The sequence below is a fragment of the Chaetodon trifascialis genome, chromosome 23 (genome assembly GCF_039877785.1).
Source record: "Chaetodon trifascialis isolate fChaTrf1 chromosome 23, fChaTrf1.hap1, whole genome shotgun sequence".
NCBI classification, from domain to species: Eukaryota; Metazoa; Chordata; class Actinopteri; order Chaetodontiformes; family Chaetodontidae; genus Chaetodon; species Chaetodon trifascialis.
Window position 1 is genome coordinate 3,159,876 of NC_092078.1, and position 24,191 is coordinate 3,184,066.

The 24,191-nt window shown below is 42.4% G+C and overlaps 1 protein-coding gene and 3 non-coding genes across 4 annotated transcripts in view; 3 read left to right on the top strand and 1 right to left on the bottom strand.

Moving 5' to 3' along the window:
- Window positions 1–2,254: 2,254 nt before the first annotated feature.
- On the top strand, window positions 2,255–2,343 carry trnay-gua (transfer RNA tyrosine (anticodon GUA)). The gene is given in 2 exon segments: window positions 2,255–2,291; window positions 2,308–2,343. It is a non-coding gene; the product is annotated as a tRNA-Tyr (tRNA).
- A 14-nt stretch (window positions 2,344–2,357) lies between these two features.
- On the top strand, window positions 2,358–2,429 carry trnae-uuc (transfer RNA glutamic acid (anticodon UUC)). The gene has a single exon. It is a non-coding gene; the product is annotated as a tRNA-Glu (tRNA).
- An 11-nt stretch (window positions 2,430–2,440) lies between these two features.
- Window positions 2,441–2,514, top strand: trnan-guu (transfer RNA asparagine (anticodon GUU)). Its single transcript has one exon. It is a non-coding gene; the product is annotated as a tRNA-Asn (tRNA).
- Window positions 2,515–14,079: 11,565 nt separating this feature from the next.
- Window positions 14,080–24,191, bottom strand: part of cyp26b1 (cytochrome P450, family 26, subfamily b, polypeptide 1) — a 33,786-nt gene continuing 23,674 nt past the window's right edge. Inside the window, exons 3-7 of the mRNA XM_070993413.1 lie at window positions 21,180–21,298; window positions 20,717–20,873; window positions 20,319–20,474; window positions 18,382–18,666; window positions 14,080–17,895 (exon numbers count right to left, since the gene is read on the bottom strand). Of these exons, the coding sequence (XP_070849514.1) occupies window positions 17,503–17,895; window positions 18,382–18,666; window positions 20,319–20,474; window positions 20,717–20,873; window positions 21,180–21,298 (1,110 nt within the window). The 3' untranslated portion in view covers window positions 14,080–17,502. The remainder of the gene's footprint in view (window positions 17,896–18,381; window positions 18,667–20,318; window positions 20,475–20,716; window positions 20,874–21,179; window positions 21,299–24,191) is intronic.

A 24,191-nucleotide genomic window follows, 5' to 3' on the forward strand; every position in this document is an offset into this window, starting at 1 on the left:
AGCTGAGATGTTTGAGACCAAAGAAAACAGAGCTTACGGTGAGTTTAGGTACAAGACCGGTTTTTTAAATGCAGCAGGATTCAGCCTGAAATCACCTGTAAAAAGGAAGGGAAGCAGAGTGATGCTAGCAAAACTGAGACGTTTTCAAATACGCTCTATGTCCAGGAAATAGCCACAGCCTCACACTGTCTCTTTGTGTGGTTTTTATTTTGAATATTTAGATTTTTATCTGTCGCGGTTGTTGTGCACGGGCAACTTTGGACCTTGTGTTTCTTGAGCTGTTTAAGACGCTGTTGTTATTGTGACCATAAAATGAACCTTTGATTGAGAAATGCTCAAATAAGAAATGAAATTAGGGTTTATTTGCTTATTTGTGTTCTTCTGGAGCTTTAGATGAGAAGCTCGATGCCACTCTTATATCTCTCTGTTAATATTTAGGTAGCACCAGCATGTGGTTAGCTTAGATTAGCTAGTCCATGAAACCGGCCAAGACATAGTCCAACACATAACCCCCAAGTTGGTTACAATTCCTGACATTTAAATTGTCTCGTTACTTGTGTCTTATGCAGCAAAGCAGACAAACGCTGTTCATTGATGAGCATTAAGTATTAACGACTGTAACAACATCCAACGACGTGTGGATCCTTTTCTACCAAATTCGACTGTGTGTCCAAGACAAATAATAGCTTCCAGGTAGGAACTCTAGTTGCTGCTTCCCTCTGGTGGTCGGAGGTGTTAATAACTCCTATCTTTACAGTGATAATGGGTACAGTGATGGCTTAAATTTGACAGTTGTCTCACATTGTGCCTCAGCAATGATGAGAACTCGCCACCAAAAACATCCAGTAGTGTTTTAGTCGTGCTGTATTAGCTAATGGCAACATTAGCTAACTACTTCCTCCTCATTTCTGAGGCTGCGATTCAAACTGTCTCTGTGCTCAGTTTGTGTTGGCACCGGCGCTGCGAGCAGCACACATGCAGTGAAATGAAGTGAAACGTGTCGCTCAGTGACAAGCTTTCAGCACTCAGATCTTGACTGCTTGAAATCCATATTGTTGAGAATCACCAGTTCATGCATCAAAAAGCCTAAAATGAATTTAAAAAAAATGTCCTCGGCTTCTGTTAATTTACCTGGGCGGGCCGTCTTGATGTTAACAATGTATGCATTTTGTAATTGAACTCTTCAGGTGTCAGCACATCACAAACTCACGCTTACAAGGCTGGGATTCGTTTCGTCTCGAGGTCATGTAAGTTGAGGGATGGAATATTTTCTCCCGTTCTGTCTCACTTACACATTTGCAGGACCGCCAGCAGTCAGTCCACACGTCCACACAAAAGGAGTTTCAGCTGTCAACTGAGACGATTGCGATGTCAAATATGTTTCTGAATTAATCTGATATGAAGACACGAAGCATCCTTTCACCACGTTTTCCTTTCCTCGCATTTTTTCATGCAGTTTTTCATGTACACTCATTACTGCATGTTCATGTTTATCAGACAAACGAGCTCTTGTTGTCATGTGAGTAATGGCCTCTCTCAGTAGTAAAGGCGGTGATGTTATTGGCTTTATGGCTGAAGATGGTTTCTTAGCACCGCTCTTATTCCCAAAAGAACTCCACCCACGTATTACGCTGTTGGTGATGTGATTTGTATTGCTGTTGACCGTAATGCTCTTTAGATGGCCAGCATAATTTGGAAAACTAATGAAATAAATTACAGTCATACAGTACAGATGTAGTAGGTTGATAGATTCCAGTGTATTACCTGGGAAACAGCCATTAGTTTCTCATTTCCTACCGCATCCCATCAACATTATGTTCTCCTAACCATGACCGTGATCATTTCCCAACTTGAACAAAGTACAGAAGTTTTAAGCCACACTTGCAGAGTGATTTGAAGGGCGGAAATGTCGGTCGCTCCCCATTTTGGTCCAGACTTTGGTCCAGACTGACAACTATTTTCCTTTAGCACCACATTTTTGGTTTTTAGGGAAATATCTCAACAAATGTTGGATGGATTGCTGTTAAAATTTGCACAGACGTGTGCGGTTCACAAAGGATGATTTTAGTTTGTGTGGTGACTCCCTTCATATTTCCTGTAGCACCACCAGCAGGTGGAAATTTGACTTTGTCCCATTTGTGGTTTATATGCAAATACAGGCAAAACCAATGAGGTTCTCTTCAACCTGAGCTGAGCTAAGCGCTACATTAACAGTGTAAGAGGTTAAACTAGGGCAGCCTCACTGAGCCATTAGCTTTCGATAGCTCAGTTGGTAGAGTGGAGGACTGTAGGTTGGTCATAACAGTTATCCTTAGGTTGCTGGTTCAACTCCAGCTCGAAGGATGTGCTTTAACGCTTCCCATATGGTCTAGCGGTTATGATTCCTGGTTTTCACCCAGGCGGCCCTGGTTCAACTCCGGGTATGGGAATGACTTTTGCGGTCTCTGTGGCGCAATCGGTTAGCGCGTTCGGCTGTTAACTGAAAGGTTGGTGGTTTGAGCCCACCCAGGGGCGCAGGTTTTACTGCATTTTGTTGCCTCTGTGTTGCACTCTGACGATGACAATGAAGTTGAATCTAGTCTAATCTAATTCAAATGTCCTGAAAAGGTTGTAGATGCACAGATATCAAGAGGGCAACCTACTTTGTCCCTGGTCCAGGTCAGACCTCAGTTCATTCTCTAGCAGCTGCAAGCAACTGTTGATTTCACTCATTAAGATCCCAGCATGCAAAGTGCAACCTGGCTACAGGAGCTGTTAAGTTCAGTGCACCTTGTAGTTGGGTCAGAATGAGTTTAGGTCACGTTCCACCTCAAACAAACCGCTCAAGGATTTGTTCCTCGACAGGGTCTGGGTTGTTTTTGTGCACTCGCTGAGTTCAGATCCACCCAAACGAATCAGATGAACAACAAAACAGAGCTCTGCTCAACGGCGCTGAACAACATAGGTTTGTAAATGCCACTAAACAGACAAAAAGGAACCATTTAGCTCTGCCTATGTGCCCATGGAAGAGGCAAAAGTATCAAGGGAAAATGACCAAATCATCACGACATCTTTGAGTTTAGCCGGAGGATTCAAAGGCTTTACTTCACTGTTGATGTTTCTTTAACTCCAACCAAGTAGTTTTCATAGTTTTGAGCCAGACCTGAGCTAAATTAGGGTGTAATGGCAGCCCGTCTCAGTGGTTTGGACTTCTTCCTGGTGTCCGCACACATCCACAGGTGGATCAGACGCAAAGATGTTTCCCTGCCTTGTGCCCAGAGCATGCTGGGATATGCCCCAGCTGCCCACCAGCCCTTTAAAGCACATATGAAGTGTGGGAAATGAACTCTTCACTTCTGTGTTTGTTTCTTTGTTTTATTGTCTTTCTTCCTCTAATGAACAACAGCGCTGCTCCTCTCCTCGTCCTCCTCTCTACATCTGTCTCCCCCTCCAGATTCTCTATCTCTTTTTCCTCCCTCCCTCCGTGTCTTGTTCTCTTTTCCATGATAATTAGCTCCCCTCCAGCCCGACTTCAAACCCTGTGGTCGGAAATCTGCATTCCGAGGATGGAGAGAGGCTGAGGAAGACGAGGGGAGAAGGAGAGAGAGAGAGAGGGAGGGCAGACGACTGAAAGAAGCCATTGTTCCTTCATAAAAACAGATAAGAGCCCAAGAACTGGAGGGCAAGTGTAGTCAAAATAGTCAGTGTGTGTGTGTGTGTGTGTGTGTGTGTGTGTATGTGTGTGTGTGTGTGTGTGTGTGTGTGTGTGTGTGTGTGTGTGTGTGTGTGATGGCACTGATAAAGAAATGGAGTTTTCCTCAGCAGTTTAGATGTTAATGGGCTGATAGTGGAGGTTAGATGGCCGAGCCAACACACAAACCTGATACACACCTCCTCCTGCTTTACTCCTCCTTCTCATCTCCTCCTCTTGCTCGCTCTCTCCATCTTCCTTTCATTTTTCCTTTTATTTTTTGCCACTTTACCCTTCTTTTCATCCTTCCCCTTTCTCTCCCTTCCAGTTCCTGAGACCAAAGCTGTCACACTCCTTGTTTTTCCTTCTTCCCATCTCCTCCGCCTTTACTCCTTTTCCTTCATTTACTCCTCTTTTTGCTGTCCTCTTTCACCCTCTCTGATTTCTTCTCCACTTTGTCGTCCATCATCCTTTTTTCATCAAACCCTGAACCAGGGACTGTTGTTCCTCCTTCACTTCCGTTTTATCTCCTTTCATCCTCCTTTTATTTTCCTCTTGTCCTTCACTTCAATCAGACCTCACTGTCTTTGTCTCCTCCTTCCTCACTGTCTTTCCTCCTCTTCACCTTTTCTCATCCTGTCCTCCTCCTCTTGGTCTCTCTTCACCTTCCCTCTGTCTTCTGTCTTCTCTCTCCTTCTCTCTCCCCTCAACCTCCCATCTCACCTCCTTCCTCCTTTAACTCATCGCCCAACTAAACTTTCCCCGACTTCTTGTCTTAAAGACGTCATATCTTAAAATTCAGAGCTTAATCACACCATCATACAAAGTGTCCTCATCTCCCTTGTGTAATGTGAATGGGAGGTTCAGCTTTCCCTTATCAATCAGCTCTATTGATTATGGGTACATTCGACTCCCCTCTTGTGGTTTGGGGTTACAGGAAAAGCATCAAGATGAAGAGATCATGTTTCTTTTTTGCCATTATGTCAGTGTGTCGTCATCTGCTCTTTAGTAATAAATGTCAGACATTGGTGTCGTCTTCCTCTGATCTTCAGGATCTTTCTTTCTGATCATAGCTGTTCAAAAACTGTCCGCTGTCAGAACCACCAGTCGACACTGTGCATCGTCCGGGTTTTTGCTCGGGGCAGTAATAAAGCAGTGATGCATTTGCAGCAGATGTGCAGCTGGGGGCGCTGTGGGTAGTTGTTGACGAGTCATAGTTGCCATGCGTGACTTTAACACTGAGCAGTGTGACACCACATGCAGCAAGAGGCAGAAAGAAACATGTTTGAAAGGATTTGTTTGAGCAGTCATTTTCTACATCATGCCAGTTATAAACAGGAATTAAAATGTTTGGAGAAGGACGGACTGGTGGACGGCCACCAACTGGAAGCTCTGCACACAGCACCACTTTCATTGACTGACAGTCACACAGAGGTCAAGCTGAAAGGAGCCAATAATGAACAACACGGCACGGCACAGAACATTATTTAACTGGTTCATTTTGTAATATCTAGACCTTTCTGTTTTCTGTCAGCACCTTTACAAATCGTTTGTCTCTCGTTGTTTTGGTTCTCATGGACAGAATGCTCAAAAATACTTATTGGAGTTGTTCTTTAGAAGGAATGATCAAACGTCGTTATTGGCCAGTTTTGACAGCTTTGGAAGGATCACATTGTTGTCACAGCACCATGACTCTTAGCACTGGTTGGTGAGGGTCCCACACTGAGGTGGATGGAAAGTGTCTCCATAAGAGAAACCAGATGTTTGCAGTGATATTAGACTAAGTATCGATTGTCATGTTTGTAATGTTCTTAAAATGCTGTTTCATCCACCAGAGAATAAGCTCTAAAGATAATCTGACTCACTGTAAATAATCAACATAAAACAAGACAATGAACACAAAAATATCTGTAAATACGACGACATGGCCAGCAGTAACTGGATATGCAACAACTGGACACATATACAGACGCTGAGCAAGCGATCAATAGAGTGATCTCATAGACTGTCTGAAACTGATATTCATGACTGTCTTCATCAATAATTCATAATCAGCTCCTCTGGGGATGAACTCTTGAAACAATGCACATTAGTTTTTTAGGTTTTTAGGTTTTTTAGTTTCCAGCTGAGTAAAACAGTGTCTGTTTTCTTCTTCTTTTCTGCTAATTTAATCAGAATATTAACATTTTACTTAACATTATGAATTATTTCTTTGTTTCTACATTTTTATGATCTAATTTTGTGTTTTATTTACATGTTTGTGCTGTTTTTTCTTCTCTGAACGCTCACATCACTTTTTGGGAATTAGACGTCATCTTTGAAGAAAGTCAGGCTGTGTGTATTTGTTCATGTGGAAGAATACCCGAGTGTTGTACTAGTGAGTACTTTCATGTCGGGTCATGTGGGTTTCACATCGAAGGATTGAAGGATGAGCACATCTTGGATTCACTTCACACACACATTTTTCTTGCGTTGTTCAAGCTACTGTGCTGCGTGAGCACTCCAGAGTGTGTGTGTGTGTGTGTGTGTGTGTTTGTGTGTGTGTGTGTGTGTGTGTGTGTGTGTGTGTGTGTGTGTGTGTGTGTGTACCAGGTATTCCTCATGTTGTGGGGGCATAAATCTGTTTGCAGTCACCTTATGGGGACAAAATGCAGGTCCCCATAATATAAAACATTACATTTTAGGATGAAGACTTGGGTTAAGGTTAAGGTTAAGGTTAAGGTTAAGGTAAGGGTTATGTCCCCATAAATGATGTATGCACAATTTTGTGTTGAGTTTGTACTTGTATCTTTGTGAGGACTGGTTGGAATTTTAGACATTTTGAGGACATTTTGGCCAGTTGTGGCTTTTCAAAGGACTGTTTAAGGGTTCAGACTTTGTTTTGGGGTGGGGGTTATGAGGGGCTGGGGTGGGACTGTAGTTGTGGTGGTTGGGGCCTGAGAGGTGATCTTCAAATAGAAACTAAAGTATGTGTTTGCGTGTGTCTGTGCTTGTTCTTTGAACTCCGTTTGACTCGTGCACCTGCTGGGCTTGAGATGCATCACTGTGAGTTCACCTGAAGTTCATGACCCTCTCACACACACCTGTGATAATCCCCACAGTTTATCTATGATTTTATCTTCCCATCATCACCTACGCCTCCTGTCACTTATTCTTTCGCTTTTCCGGGTGTCGATGTGTCATCAAACACTGCTTCCTTTTCATTCCTTCTCTCTCTCCCTCTGTCTTTTTCTCTCTTTTAGTTTTATTTTTCTTCACTCTGTCAACCAGGTTACGCAACAGTGTCTTCCAATTCTCGTTGAGTCACACCTTTTCTTTCTTTTCTTCCTCTACTGGAAAAATAATAATTAAATAAACAAGGCAGTTTTTGCAGAACATTAACTCAGTTTGTGACCAACGTCAAAGTGAAAGTAACTTTATGATTTGTGTTTGAATATCAACAGTTTGGGGACTTCTGGGGGTCATTGGCAGGGCTTCCTGTTGTCCCCTGCAAAATGACACACTCTTAAATTTCCCAAACACGAAAGAACAAAACAATGGATTTTCTTTTGGCACAAAAATTGTCTGTATGTATCTTTTTTAAGGGTCCTCACATTGAGAAACACTTATCATTGCTGACTGGGGAAAATCCTTGTTTTCGTAAGCTTTAGCCGCACTAGCAGTGTGACTCTTCACGGCTTCTGTCTTTTAAGATTCCTCTCAAGATTTTTTGTATGAGTTAATCTCAAATCTCGAGACATAAAGCACTTTGAGTTTCATTCTCTGTATATCTGACTCGACACAGGCTGTGGAGTGATGGATGGAAGGATGAAGGGCACAACCTTCTCTGATCGGAATTTCTTGGGCAAAATATTACATGAATCAATCCGACAGTTGTTGCTTTGAACAGTCCTTGAACTGTCTGCGTTTTTTTTTTTTTTTTTTGAGGGACTAACAAGGCAAACTTCCAAATAACTTCCAACTCTGCTCATTTCCTTTGATATTGATTGCAACAGGAGTTTCAGCTCTACAGGAATAACAGCAACAAGTCATGTTCATTAGAATAGTTTCTTGAAGTACCAGCCTTTGGTTGTGATTCATGTTTTCTTTGGAAGCGTGTCAACCGCAAACTGCAGCAGAATGTGTGCTGTAGTCAGGTTTAAAAAGAAATTACAAACCAGGAGCAGTTCACACATGTTTGACAGGCTACCATACAGGGAAACCCCGCGTTACTGCAATGAGGAAAATCACACACCTCATACACACTGCTGAAACACCCATTTACCAACAGACATTTCTGCCTTCCAGGAAATATTGACACCTGTACAAGGGCATGCTGGCAGGCCAAGGCATATGCAGACAATGAAAGGAGCAAGAATCGAGTGCATGTGCAGACATGGTTTCATTCGAACTTTAATTTTCCATGCATGAATTTAGGCACATTTAAGCAGTTTTAGCACCATCCCATAAAGTCAATTTTTTCTCTCAGGAGACACCCTTCCCAAGTACCCGACTTTCCTGTCTTTCATTTCGATATTTAATGAGCTGTAATTACTTTCTGTTCTTTGATTCACTGATTCATGTGAGACTGACATTTCCTCTTGCTGCTCGCAGCTTTGGGTCAACGGTTTCTGCTGCATCCAGCTGCAGAATCACTTTTCTTTCTGATGAAAAACTGCTCAGGTTCTCTTACGGGAAATGATGTTTGAATTTAAAAGAAAAAATTAAACTAGATGTCATTTTCCCTCAACACCTGTGTCACTTTATAAACTTTAAACAGCAGTTTTGCCCCGGGCTCCACACATACAATTAAAATTTCTGACACCGCCTCAAACTTGATGGAATTCTTTCTTGTACTTTGGCATACTAATACTAGACTAAGACACACATGTCTGCTGGGTCACACCAGCTCCTCATAATGCAATTACTCCAGAAGCTCTTAGTGTGCACTAGTTGTCTCAAACTGCCCGTTTACTGCATTGGTCACACTCTTCAGATATATGTTAAATGTTACCCAGTGAACCTCTTTGTGTCTCCATGTGTAAATTGATTGCCAGGAAACATCTCTAACTTCATCAAATCAGGAAATAATTGTCACTGTTAACACAGGCAACTCTGAATCATGGTGAGCTGTAACTTTCCAAACATAATTCAACAAAACCAGAACCAGAACCCCCAAAATAGAAGACAGATTAGATATTTTAAACAAAACCACAGTCCACAGCCAAGCTAGGGACTATGAGAGGCTTCACATTGACATGCAATACAGGCAGTGCAATACATTGTAACACTCAAAATGACCATGCAAACATGCTGCTGTTTAGCAGGTACCATGCTCAACTTATTAGTTTAGCATGTTTTGCTAATTAGTTGCAAACACAAAGCACAGCTGAGGCTGATAGGAATGCGGTTATTTTTGTAGATATTTGAACATTAACCGAAGTATTGGACAAATTAAAGATTGGCCTGATGATGGCGCTAGATTAAAAGTCATGGCATCATGAAGGTTTTTACAGTTTCATCCTGAGGGGCCGGCGTGGACTGGCCATCAGAAGCAGAATTCCTGGTGGGCTGGTGAGCTGATTGGCCTGAGTGTAAATGCAAAATGAAATGGGTAAATCAAAGAGAAATCAACACAGAGCAGCTACAGTCCCTCAGATCTGTAGACCATCAGCCTCCCCACCAGTTTTTAATCTAGTGGTATGATCTCTGTCTGTCTGTCATCACCAGCGATTGGTCAGACACAAACATCAACACAGCAGTCAATGCATGGAGTGTGCATGGACGAGCAGCAAGGGGAGGCAGAGCTAAGAGGGAGTGCATCAACTTTGGAGGAAAGTGCCACTAAATGCTGTAAAAAATGTAAAAAAGATCTTCACGAGCCAGGGACGTGGTTGCTTTCTGAAAAGAAAAAAAAAAACATAGTTTTTGGAGTTGATTATGTTTCAAAAACCTTCTTGCTTGGAAAGCAGGAGATGTGTATGCAGTGAAATAGTTTTACACATAAAGACCTGTAAATTCTTTCCTGTCAGGTGGAAGTATGCCCAGATACTCAGAGGTACCAGAGCTTCATGATGATAAGTCCAGTCCAGCACTCCAGAAGTGCACAAAAATTACATGTATGTAATATTTACTGTTGCCTGACCAACTCTTGAAACTGAAATTAAAAATATGTTCTGACAGTATACGTAGTCTGCTGTGAACGTGGGGATTGGCTGGACTGGCCTTATATTCCAGACCTGAATTATTATCCCAGTCCAGCCCTGCTGACGGAACATGAATGTCGGAACCAAATTTCATGGTAATCCATCCAAAATGTGTCGAGACATTTTACTCAAACAAAAAAAACAAAACAAATGTGAACGTCAGGGTGGCCCTAGTGGAAAAGTCATGGGACCACCACTAGTCAGTCGGATACTCTGCCCGAGAACTATGAATGTCTGCGCAGAATTTCATGGCAATCCATCAACCAGTTGATATATTTCAGTTTGGACCAAAGTGTTGGACCGACTGTCCAACAGACCAACATACCAAGGTTTCCACCCATAGAGCCGCACCGCTAGCATGGCTGAAAATTAAAGAAAAACAGTGCAGACCAGGCGGGAGGCTGAAAGCTTCTGCACAGACTTCTGGAAATTGATATGGAAGCATTGGAGCAACAACAGCAGTGCTACAAAATGAAATCTGAGGGTTGAGTCTGATTTCACTTTCATCCATCTCCTTCATCTCCTGCTTTCTTCTCTGTGTAGATCGCATGGACGACCTCGCTAATCTGACCTTCAGTAAACTGCTCAGACACACAGGATTTGGATTAAATCAGAGTCCTGCATGAAGTTTGTGATTATCATTATTCACTTCCCTGATTTTTACCACCTCATCCTGTGGAGAGATGGGCCGTCACACCTCTGCAGTCCAACTCTGTTGACTCAGTCCTCATGCTGTTCTCACCATCCCTCATACTTGCAGCCGAGGGTTCGGCTGTGTGCTCCTGCATCCAGCCTGGTGGATAATAACTGTGGTTTAATCCTCCAGAGGAGACGAGAGTCACAGCTGAGAGACTCATCTGTCACTTTCTCTTTGCTTCCTTCATTTATTCCTTGTAGATGTAAATGTACAATAGGAGGGTATATTTCCAGAAACACTTGCACAGAATATCAAAACTGTCTTTAAAACGCTACAGCATTGGTTGTTTGTTCAAAGACAGAGAAAGTTTCCATGTTGATATCTTGTCGTTGTATGAAAAATGCATCCCAGTGCAAAGTAACATGATCCTGTTATTGCTGCTTTGAGTCTGACTCTGAGACAAGCTTTCGAAATGATTCACGTAGAAATTATGTTTATTTGGGAAGCTGTGGGACGCTCGCATTGCCTCAAATCGCTGCAACGGAGGTGACGAATCCAAGGCCATGACCCATTGAGTCACAGTGGTTATGACTTCCTGCTCCTGTTTCTGGCTCCAGGTGTGTTTTCCTCAGAGTGACTGTTACAGGAAGTCCTTACCACAGTTCTACCCTCTAGCTTAAAGCAAGTCAAGAGCATCTATAAGACACTTAAGTCACATCTGTTAAGCATTATGAATGCATTATAAGTCACCATGAATGCCCCGATAACACAGTATATAGATGTGGTCTTCATAGAAAGTGTTACCTCTGGGGTAATTAAGTGATATCTTATTTTAGAGAGTGATGAAAGTATGCTTTTAATTTCTTAAAGGCAAGAGGTTTTCCTTTCTTGAATGTCATTCACATATCACGAGTCCTCTAGTTTTGGGAATTGAAGGATGAAGGTCGTTGAATTGAACGCTTCGTTTGACTGTTGGAAGCACGTCGCCTCTGCCTGCTGTAAACACACGTTACACTCACTGACATGACAATAGAAGATGTAGACAGTGAAGCCGCTAAAAGGCTAACAAGAGGCCACTCAGTCAGTGATCACAGAACTTCAGTCCATTCATGAAAACCATCAAACACAGACACACACACACACACACACACACACACACACACACACACACACACACACACACGGTTTCCTTGAAGTGGTTCATCTTGGAGTACTTAGTGTGGCAAACAATCTCTCCTGGCGGCAAAACTACAAACAAACAGAAATGAACTCCTTGTTCTGTGTGTGTGTGTGTGTGTGTGTGTGTGTGTGTGTGTGTGTGTGTGTGTGTGTGTGTGTGTGTGTGTGTGTGTGTGTGTGTGTGCGTGTGTGTGTGTGTAAATTGTTAAACAAATGATTCTTTCAGTCATATTTTATATTCATGTAATTTATATGGATTTGTGTGTATTTCTTTATCCGTCGCCGTGTGTGTGTGTGTGTGTGTGTGTGTGTGTGTGTGTGTGTGTGTGTGTGTGTGTGTGTGTGTGTGTGTGTGTGTGTGTGTGTGTGTGTGTGTGCGCGCACTCTCAAACCATGTCTTTGAAGTGTGTGTAGTTTTTTACATCGCTGTAATAGCTTTCTCTCTTTCTCTGTCTCCGTTTCTGTCTTCCATCAAGCTAAAGAAAAACTCCCGGCAAACATCACAGCCTGTTTTTTCTTGATGTTCAAAAACCACAGCGATCTGCTGGCCGGGAAATAAAAACAGATATGGAGGCATTGAGACATCAGTCCGTCAGTGCGCTGAGTCTGAACCAGACCACTTTCTGTGTGTTCCCCACATGCCGGGTCTCAGTCCTTTTGTTAGACTCATTGTGAGGAATTCAATAACCAAACGGCTAACGTTTACCACAAAAAACACTGCAACAGTTCAGTTTCATTTACAGCAATGCGTTGCCTCCCATTCTGCCAGAGCCATACTTCACGACAGATTAACGTGTGGTCAAGTCTCTTGCATAAAGGAATTTAACATTTGTAACAGACAGTTTGGCAAAAAAAGGGTCTTCACTCTTGAGTGAGAGCTCAAATTAGTTGCAGATAAAGATATATTATCAGTACGTTAGTGTTTGTAGAAGTAGATTGCAATGGTGGCTGTGTGGGATTGTTTCTGAGTTGTGATCCAGTTTCCTATAACTCCAGAGCATTGTAGAGACCAAAACTCTAAATTTCATGAAAGTATCTAATGTCACTCACCGATGGAGGAGGTGCAGTCCGTCCTGCTGTTCCCTGGAGCCGACAGCCGCTCTTGCCAGACTACAGGAGGTAACCCCAAAGTTTTTGGAGAATCCGTAAGCTTGTCTATTAGACACAAGAGGCTTCATATGAGTTTATTTTCATTGGCCAACTGTTGTATTGAGTCTCAAACTGAGTGTTTTTTGTTTGCTTCCTGGGATCCTGAGGAGGAGTTTTTGTTGACATCAGGACTCATTCATTGGTAGTTGAACTTTTGAGTTTTGCACTGAGCACTAACTGTGTCCCTGGCAGTTGTCTAGTTATAACTATGGATACTATAGATTTGTCATTAATTTAGAAATAAAGTGGAAAATATTAAACAATTATAGGCCTAAATCAATGTTGAGCTTGCTGTAGGTTATATATTCAGTCTATGCTACCCATTCATAGCAGTCTCTACACTAAAGTTTTGGGAGCTTTGGATCAAACCATCCGCAAGACTCATGTTTTTAGCAGTTCAGTCTTCATCAGACTTTTATACATTTTGGACCTTTCTGAGGGATTCACGTCAGTGCCAAACAAAAGGCGACCTTGTAAATGTCATATGTATGAGGGATATGTGCTGTAATATGTTCGACTTGAATATCAGAAACCAGACTGAAAAGAAATGAACGTCTTTCTTTGACAGTAACCGTTCATATTTAGGAATTCATATTTAAACACACCGCTGACCTCAGCAGGTGGACGCGTTGTAAAACTGAGTGGTGCATCTCTGCAGCATTGACTGCTATTAACAGTTTATTTAAACTGACAAACGGCACCTGGTCTCACTTGTTTTCCACCCACAAGCTTTCTGACCATTGTGATTTACATGTTAGTGCTTTCAATACTCCAAGCTTGTTGGCATAGACAGGCTGTCTTCCATCTGCTGGATTAGCATGCTGGGCGTGCTTGTGCGAATACTTTTACTGTTGTTTGTTTCATGTGGTTTGTAAAAACACATAAAATTGCTTCCGCACTTTAGTATCAATGTTTTTTACTGATTCTGCAAGTGGTTTGGATATCTGGATCTTCATTCATCTTCCCTTATCTGTTTTTACTTAATCACAATACAGCGTCAACAGCCATGACACATGGAAATGCTAAGTGTAAAATTATGTTGCTCGTTGGTTGGTGCTCTTTGAATCAATCTCCTGTTGTTAAGCTGTTTCACATTTGTAGCTCAATCATTTTCATTGCACAGCTGCTACACTCTTGTAAATTTTAGCTGTCGAAATATTTGGTATATTATGAATATATTTCAAATATATGTATTTTTTCCAACCCTTTTCTCTTTAGCTAGCTAGAAGAGAAGAAGAGTACAAAAGTCACTATTCAGGTATCTTTTTACTTTATAGTTTATTACAGGAGTACATTTAACAATCACGGTAACAAAAAAGAAATGGAAGAAAGTAGAACAAGACATTCATATTTAAACTAAATGAACATATTTTCCTGTAAAAAGAAATAAAAATATTATGTACAGATTGACATAAGACAGGTTCAGAGAAACCAACAGGTGAGAGGAAGGGGAAGTGTAGTCGCATGGCACTTAAAAAATACACATACCTCGCAAGTGCTTTCTGTTTTCCATAATTAATATCAAATAAAATGCAGTGATAATAAGTCTGAATAACAAAACAAATAATAATTATTACAGTAATCAAATCAACAATATTAACATTTTAAACACTGTTTACAATATAACTGAAATACATAACATTCTAAATACATCCAATATTTACCAAAGACCTTCTCATTTAGGCTAAAAACTCTAAATCTGTAATAGAATAAAAAATAGCATTTCAAATATCTTATAACAACAATATTAATCGTACAATACATTAATATTAGGTTATTAGTAGATGTAAATAGCTGATTTTCCCCATGGCCTGCTAAAGAAAGGAATATTGTACAAATTAATATACACTATAACCTATTAATGCTCTTTCTGCTTTCACAAAATGCAAATATTTTAATCAGCTAAATTATATTTATATAAAAAGGGAAAGAAATAGCAAATCTCACTCGATACAAACTATTGCAATCTAGAACTCTCAATTAGAAAATGTACACAAGAAAAGCAGCAAAAAAATCTATTTTTATATTTTTTTTTTTATCAGGAAGAAATCAGTGGTGTGGTTGGTAGAAAGAGTGAACAATGTCTAGCACAGGCAGAATCCGTCTGGAATGCTATTGGACAGCAGGATTGTCCAATAAGGAAATCCCTCTGAGCATGACCCTGCGCTCCCCTGAAACCTCATTGGTCCTTCTCTCTCAAGCTTCGGTTTGGAACTCTGTTCAAGGATTCTAGAATGTCCAAAGAGTTCCGCTAACCAGTCCCAGAGTTCGACTGCAGAAACTTTCCATATAAGGGAAAAAGAAAAAAAATCTTCCTCACCCCAGAATTATGGAACACACAAAGCTCTGAGAGTTCTGATTGTGCAATCACCTCAAACAATAAATCTCTTTTAGCTAATAAAGTTGCTTAAACCATGGAATTTATTTTGTTTTGCATTCTTAGCGTTGATTGGCGGAGCAGCAAGACAGAATGTCACCTTCTCCACAGAACTCCAAACGGCTGCCCCAAGGAGACGGGAAAATAAAAAACAGCACACAAATAAACAAACACAGAATGACAAAGCAACATTCAAGCAGCATGTATGTAGATCTTCTCCTCTCTACCTCCACCTCTCCTCCTCCAGCTCAGGAAGTTGCGCCGCTCTTTTGTTATGTCCCTGTTTTCGGAATTAAGTCACCATCCGAGAGAGTACAATCTCAATGCAACTTGAAAGTGTAGTTTATGTATCAAAGCACAGGTTCAGAGAGTTTACAAAGCAGACCTGGACCTCATTACTGTTTGACCTTCATTCAGTAACATACATCTTGTGTGATGCCAACTGGGAATTCCTGTTGGTGGACTCTGCTTGTACCACCAAAACTGCTTCCTTGCAGGGATACAAAATGGTTGCAGAAGGTTATTATGTCAAGTGAGAGCAAGCACAGTTGGAAACCCCTGATGTACTTTTTTTTAATGTGGACAGAAAGCAAAGTAATTGACAGCTTGTCAAAAAGTAATCGGTCCAGCTCTGAAACTACAACAGTGAGTAAGTGACATTATTTATGTGCAGTCAGTAATATCAAAAAGCAAAGGCTTATTTTTTTTTCACCACAAAGTCTACTCTGCACCTGAGTTCACACAGCTCTATGATTACTGGGATTTATATCTATGTATATATATGGACAACAATTTGAGTCAATGCTGGTGGGCAACTTGTGGGTAGAAGGGACTGAAGAAGACAGAAATGCAAGGTTTTCACCAGAGATAAAGATTAGACACGGCAGGAGAACATAGCCTCTGAATCTTTTTTAGGGTTTATAATTAGGAAACCTAATAAGGAATCGATTTTGAGTTTGGACAACATAAAAGTCGTAATGATGGCATCAATCTTCCAACAAGGATTTACCTCTTCAGGAAGTACCCTTAATGCAAATGCTGCCTACTTCCTCTCTTCTTTACTGTAATTTTGAATTGCACTCTTCTTCTACTGAAGCGCTAAGATCACTCGAATAAAAACTCTGCGGTTCTTACACTTTATATCTTTCTGTTGCTTTTTTTCTTTTTTGCAGTATTGGTTATTTGAGAACAGAAGTGTCCTCTACTGTACAATTCATGAATGGAAGCACTCGTGTTAAAAATCACTGGGATCATCAAGTGTAGAGGCAGCTTTGTGAACGTACAGCAAGAAAGGAGGTCGTAAGAAACTGAACAAATTGCCCATTTACATCAGTTCAAAGTGTTGTGTGTTCTGCCCCTTAAAATATGCAACCACTATATCTTCTCCCGTAGAACTACATTGCTCACAGCCCTTTCCTTCACTGCTTGAATTGATACTCATCTTGAATTAGCAGTACAACTATAAGCCAGTCAAAGCTTTTACTGCATCATGATGCAGTTGGCTTGAAGAAATGGTGCAGCGCCAATCTGAAGCTCAGATACACAGTGCTACCCAATGTGCTATGATCCTTTTAACTGCATCTGTAAGCTAGTAAACAATTTGAATCTCGATGGACCTTTGATGGAAAACACAAAGCCACAACTGACTTCTGTCATTCTTTCAAATCTTTTTCAAATAAGCAGAAACCATGAGTTGAATCTGGGTGGCCCCATGAAGACATCTGGCTCAAAATCGACCAATTTTGACCAGAAAATCAAGAACTTTCATTCTATATATCCATCTCTTTTACCCTGCTAGACAACAGAATTGGTTCACTGCATCTAATTAAGCATAAGCAAAATGCTAAAATATCATATTCTTTCATCCTATACCCTGTTTCATCCATCTTGTCTCCCTCCCACAACCGTCTTTACTTCTACTTTTCTAATTTCAACACTTCATCTCCCCAAAAGTACCACCACGCTTCTCTTCCTCCCATTGTGCACTACCCACATTCTCTTTCAAATTATATTACATAGCTTTTTTGTACATACATTTTGTTTGTATATTTCTTTAAAAAAATACACAGAATAGAGCATAATTAAGAACTTTTTTGGCAGCTTCTTCCTTTCTCGGAGGAAAGTCCCGATCATCATCAGTTGTAACAAGAGACTTCTGCTTTTCTTTTAGTCTGAAAAGGAACCTCCAACTTTGCAAAGGTGGAGAAGAAAAAATAATTCTGAAATTCTTTCTTTCCTTCCTTCAATCTTCTCCTTAAAGACTTCTTCGATCACTCACCCCCACTTCTCATCAACTCTCTGCCCTTCAAACAGTCGCTCCCAGCAGCTCTTCTGACTTGGCCATGATCTCGTTCTGGTTGGAGTCCAAGCCGTAGAACTTGACCTTCAGCCCATCGACAGGGTGGACCACGGGTACCGTGACCACACGGGGGAACTGCCGGGTGGCCAGTTCGAAACGGCTGGTGCTGGCCAGCTCAATAGCCAGGGTGCGAAGGAAGAGGGTGGCAAGCTGCTTGCCCAGACAGGACCGCACACCACCGCCGAAGGGCAGGTAGTGGAAGCGTCCCTCTTTGTCTTCTCCCCTCTCCTGATTGAAGCGGTCAGGGTCAAAGGCATCCACGTCCTTGAAGACAGCCGAAGTGTCGTGGGTGTCCCGAATACTGTACATCACACTCCAGCCCTTTGGAATCTGGACTCCCTGGAGACAGAAAGAAATTAAGCCAGTGAGCAGATTTATAAGGGTGCAGTCTGGACTGCGAGTAGATTTCCTTGATCTGATCAATGCTGGAAAAGATGTGGGAGTTGTGTGGAAGTAGTAAAAAATGTCTTTCCAGTTCTTGTATCTCCGGCTAAGCATGGGGGACTTCTTGAGGTTTGGTCAGAGTTTCAAAGCTCTTTTTTTCTTTGTAAGTCCTTCATAAAGATCTTGAAAGACTATGTTCTTCTAACCTCTCATGAACCGTTCTTTTGCAAGATGACAGTTTTATTTTTGAGGCCTTGACTTTTTGGGTAGTTTCCTTTAGTTTGGTAGGACTTTGTTCTTAGAATTCATGAAGAGAACTACCTTTGTACAGAGCAAAGACAGAACTTGCAGTTGAAACCTGACTTTAAGTGATATTGCTCAAACAGTATTCAAATCAGAATACACAAGAATTCAGTCAGGGACTATTACTGGCCTACTCACATCAAGTTCAAAGGTCTGCATGGCGGTTCGGTAGCCCCCTGAGACAGGCGTAAAGAGTCTCAGCACCTCCTTGATGACACAGTCCAGGTACTTGAGGCTTACGATGGTGTCCAGCCTCAGTTCTCCTTCGGGGCACAGGCAGCCATTGTGGAGGAGACCCCTGGCTCTGAGCTCCTCCCTCAGGCGCTCCAGGACGGGAGGGTGGCGGAGGAGCTGCATGATGAGTGATGTGCTGGCGCTGGCCGTGGTGGCGAAGGCGGCAAAGATCAGCTCGATGGTCGACTCCTGTGGGACGATAGAGAGGAGTCAGTGGTGCATCTGTGCTTGTGATGAGGCCACTTCATTTTCATTTCATTTTGTGTCCACTGTTTCTGTGGAAAACCGTAGGAGCATTTCTTAACTTCTACTCCACAAAGAGTTTTGAAAATATCGAAGTTTCCATGTACAGCCGGGAAACACAGTCTCACTACCTGTCCCCATTCACCCCTTGGCCAGATTTTGGAAAAGCCAGTCACTGATATGGAAAGTTAAGTGTAATTTTAGCATGAGCACAAACCTACACTGTGTGGAGAACTGTACTGAGGGCGTCTGAGTGGATTCGTCTTTACTTTGTGAGCAAGCCAGCTGAATTCTCCCTCAGCTTCTGATGGGCTAATTGCTTGTCCTTTGAATAAAGGGTCCGGAGAGTGGAAATAAAGATGGTAGTATTATGTGCTGAAGGGTGAAGGTGAACATTAGCCAAATGCCCAACCACAGCCACTATTAGTGTTTGTACTATGGTCAAATACAAAATACAGAATTTATGATTAATAATTAATAATTATTAAGCCAACTTGTGAGCAAACAGGACCTGGGACCTCAACCTTACTTTGGGCACAAATCCACTACCCGACACCTCAGGCTTGCCATGTGTTTCGTAACAAGACGGGGCCAAAAAAAAAAAAAATACCAAAAGCCAGTACATAATAAAAGTATGTTATTTTTAATTCCTGAAAAGTAGTGTGTTTGGAAATATGAAGTTCGTTTCCAATAACAACATTTTGCGGGCTGTGCCGGGCCCATTATTAAGGTAGTGGAATAAATAACACTGAGGCTGGGCAGCACGACTCTCATTATAAACCTCTCATCTGCCATCATCTGTGTCAAAACACATCTCTGCCTAACCCTGCGTGCATGTGTGTGTAGTGTATATATATATATATATATATGTGTGTGTGTGTGTGTGTGCGTGTGCGTGCGTGCGTGCGTCAGAAAACTGCAGGAGAGTACTTTAGCCTGGGCCTCTGCGACAGGGGCTCCCCAGTTCACTTTGAGTGTGTATTTATATATGTGTGTGTGTGTACAGGAGGCCTCTTTCAGACCCCTAGCAGGGGGAGTGTTGACTTATTTTTGGCCCTGGACTTAACCCAGAAACCACAGAGAGCGAGAGAGCGGCAGAGAGAGTTGAGTTTCCACAGAATTCCTCAGAATTATTTTAATAGGTAAATAGAGGGTGTGCCTGCCTCAGTGTGTGTGTGTGTGTGTGTGTGTGTGTGTGTGTGTGTGTGTGTGTGTGTGTGTGTGTGTGTGTGTGTGTGTTATACTGTTACTGTCTGCCTGTGGCCATCAGCTTAGCATCCCTGCAGTCATATTTTACATAGAGATGTGTATCATGAGTCACTTTCATTGCTTATGATCCCAAAATGATTTGTCGGACAAATTATGATAATTGTTGATGTGTGTGTGTTCAGTCAGCCAAGTCAGGTTCCCTTTGGCAGCACTTCACTGGGTAAACAGTGACTGCGTGTGTTTGAACACACACACGAGAGTTGTATCTGTGCTGCATGTGTTAACGCTCCCGTGTGTTTGGGCTTCTTGTGCTTCTGGCGTCCCTCCAACGTATGTTTGCACACCCTTTTTTTTCCCACTCAGGTGATTTTTGTGCATCGACGTGTTACCTTCAGTTCCTGCATGGTGAGCTCGGTGCCGTTCTCTTTGGCGCTCTCCATCAGGACGTCCAGCGCGTCGCTGTAATCCTTCCCCTGGGAACACAGCGGCTTCTCCCTGATGGCCTTCTCTATGCATTTCTGCAGGGTGTCTCGTGCACGGATACCCTGCAAACACATGCAAAGGAAATTTAACACTAGTCAACAACAAGCTTATTGCTAACGGATACCATCATTTCCTTAATGATGATTTAAACCAATTTCTCATACTTTTTACACATCCAAGCACCAAAGCATAGTTGTTTCCTACTGGTTACGTTCCTCTTGTCATGTTGAGAAACCAAAAATGCTCCAGTTATGTAAGGGGCAGAGTTTGCAGCTAAAAAGGAGTAGAGGATGTCACCACGTACCTTCCTGTAGCCGCTAAACGGCAGGTCTATAGGCAGGCTGAACAGGTTGTCAACGAAGTCTTGGAAGGTTGCGAACAGATGCTTCATCTCCTCCTCTGACACCCTGAATCCCAGCAGCACCCTCACCGCCATGGTGAATGACAACCGCTGGCTCTCCCTGTGGAAAGACAACCAAGCAGAACCTCAGTCACATCCAGTATTAACATGCATGCATGCGTTCAGAGCAGCCCGAACTTTTTCTTTGCAAATTCGATGCTTCTACCCACGTTTCTACCGTTCGTGTTGACCTTTCTGTCAGTGTTTCATCCCATAATGTTAATTTTTCCATAAGTTGTGTTTTTACCATTTTTAGGCGTCCTTATACTGCTTGTACAATATTCTGTCTATACATTCAGTAAGATGCAATAATAATGACATTTCTGTCTCTTGTCAATGCATTTCCACACCAGGACCCCTGCTGTACCTGTAGACGTTGATGGGATCAGGGTTGGAGCTCCAGACCCGGAGGCTCTCTTGGATGACCTGCTGGATTTTCGGGAGGTAGGACTCCAAGGCTTCATGGCTGAACACTTTGGCAAACACCTGGAGAGACAGAGCAGGAGGCGTATAAGGTCATTTAAAATGCAGACTGTGACTGCACTTGTCTGTTCATGACACATACTGCTGAGATACAGATAAAGATCACCCAGGATTGTAATTGAATACTCATAAATTTTAGGACTTGGCACACAGATGGGGTGCGTAGAGAAATGCATTTGAAACAGTGGAAGTTTAAGGAGAGGACAAAAGCAAAGTTCACAAATATCTGCAGGAAGCCACTGGTGGCTGGAAGGACGTTTATTAACTTCACTTAATACATTTTTCAGTCCGATTTCACCTGGTAGTTCAACCCAGATTCCGAAAAAGTCGGGACACTGTGTACAACCAATGGATGGAGCTACAGCAGTATGAAAGGTGGCTTTAACTCAGCGCTCATGAATCTGACTCATTTGACATTTTGCACAGTTGATCGTTGTACAAATTTCCTAATATTAACCTTCCTTCTCTCTCTGGCCCGTCATATCTCGAGAACATTTTCTATCCATGAATCTCCTTCTGCTGCCTCTTGAATTATACCCAGACGAGTCTTTCCATCGCGCCTTCGCTCTCGCTCGCTCTCTGTGATGCCCGTTCCTTATTCATCCCCACATTCCCTCTCTCCTTCTCCCTCTCCATCCCCTCCCTCTTTGCAGAGACTTATACATTGTGGAGGTTTTCCCCTGTAGTCAGCAGAACTCGAATGACAGGCAGAAAGAGCAAGAGCGAGGAGGGGGGAGAGTTAAGTCTTTCCTGGCTGCTTGTAGTATTTCTTAGTATGAATCAGTCACCAGTCGTCAGTGTTGTTTGGACAAATAACATTCCATCTGATTTAACCTCCAAAACTGCCCTTAAGACAGTCTTGGAAATGATTTGGAAGCAGAGAATACTGGAGAGGAGAAAAGTGAGCAGACTGGACTAGAATAGGGCTTTTATATTAATATGAATCAGTCGCTTACACTCAGCTTTGTTTGGATAAATAACTCAGCCTTTAGCGTTCTCCCCAGAACAGCCTCAATTCTGATCAAAATGTAGAAGAGAGCAGACGAGAATGATTAATATTATCGCTGATTGGGGTGAAAAACTCCCCGAAAATGTCAACTTTTCAGTCAACAGTTGAGCATTGAAGCTCCGTAGAGGAGCGTCTCGTTCTTTGGATTAAGAATCACAATAGTTCCAATACTTGGTTTAATCCATCAGTCGCAGGAAGGCAACGCAGCACATCGTCGAGTTCAGCGACTGGTACACATGTTTTGCATTTTCTGCCCACTGAAATGAGACTGGAACATTTGAACAAGCAAATTTTCTATTAGACATGAATGTTTCCGTCTAATGATGAGTGGCTGGTCAATCAGGCCCTCGCTTCACTTTAAGAGCCTTACGATCGTTTTGGAAATGCTAGTTAAGATGTGGGTTGAGCCCTGAATGTGGATTTGTTTCGCCGTGTTAGTTTCTTTCCTTTTTGTCGGTTTATTTTGACGTACTTCTTGTGTTTTTTACGAGCTCCTTCTTTATTTTCTAACCTGCACAAACTCATAACTGCATCTTGTCTGCGGTTTTTCTCCATTTATTTTATCGCTTGTGGGTTCTTTTTATGACTTTGCTTGTTCTTTTTACAACCATGCAGATCAGCTTAACTACACTTAACACAATGTGGACTTGACTTTCAGTAACGATGACGAGATGCTGCGCAGTGACGTGCTGAATCTGACGGATAGCTGAACAAAGAAAAAGACTTTGATGAAGACAAAGTGTTCCTGCTTCTTCTCATTGAGACATAATGGAGGCTGAGGGGAAAGAAGGAGCTTCTAGTGGGATTTGAGCCCAGGCCAGTGAGGGCACATGTGGTTCCTGAGGTCGATGTTTTAGCCACCAAACCATCAGCTGGGCACTCGTACTCTTATTTTGTCCTCGGCTAATTTTCCCCCCATTTTCTGTCTCCTCTGTTGCCCTCTTCCCTCTCTCTCCTCCAAACCCTGCCTCCCTCCCTCCGCCGCCCTCAGAATGAATGAACAATAGTCCACTGAGCTGGTTGTGTGTGCATGTGTGAATTACGTGCATGCACCGTATGGGTATATACGCTCTGTGTGTGTGTGTGTGTGTGTGTGTGTGTGTGTGTGTGTGTGTGTGTGTGTGTGTGTGTGTGTGTGTGTGTGTGTGTGTGTGTGTGTGTGTGTGTGTGTGTGTGTGTGTGTGTGTGTGTGTTAGGGAGTGGTTAGCGCAGATCACAGGGCGCTCCAAGACGTTAGCAGGGCTACATTTCCTCTGCTGCCGCACCCTGGGGCCACTGGTCACAGATCAGCTTACATGACCTGCTCTCCAACCCCGACCACAGGGGATTACGTACACGATCTGACCTCAAAACAGTCTGAGAAGAAACACAAGGCTGTTACGGCGCTCTTGTCTTTGTCAGTTCAGGTAGTTTGGAGGTTAGTTCGTGTCAGCAGGTGATCGGGGGGGGACTGTATGAGGATCAGGGGCTATTGAGACCAAGACCAAGTGGACTTGAAGGAATGACGCACCTTTAAAGTGTTTTAAATGTGGTTTGCTGTGGTTACATGTTGATATAAGGTTGCATATTTGTTGCTGATTGGCCCAAAACTGTAACGCTTCCCCTCCTCCACAAAGTCAGACAGCCTTTCCTCAGCAATGGCTCCCATGATCCCACGCTACGTCGCGACGTCATCAAACTACGTCTGCCGTTTTCATCGCATTGATTGAGAGACCCCTAGTGGCAGAAATGATGTACTGTGTGTTAATTAGTCAATTATTTGGTTGGTTACGTCATTCAAGTCATCAGTCAGTCATTTAGTTAGCTCCTCAGTTTCTGGTCTGCTTATGTGAACTCATTTTTTAGGACTGTTTCACTGAGTGTTTCACGTCTGTTTGGGATTTAGTT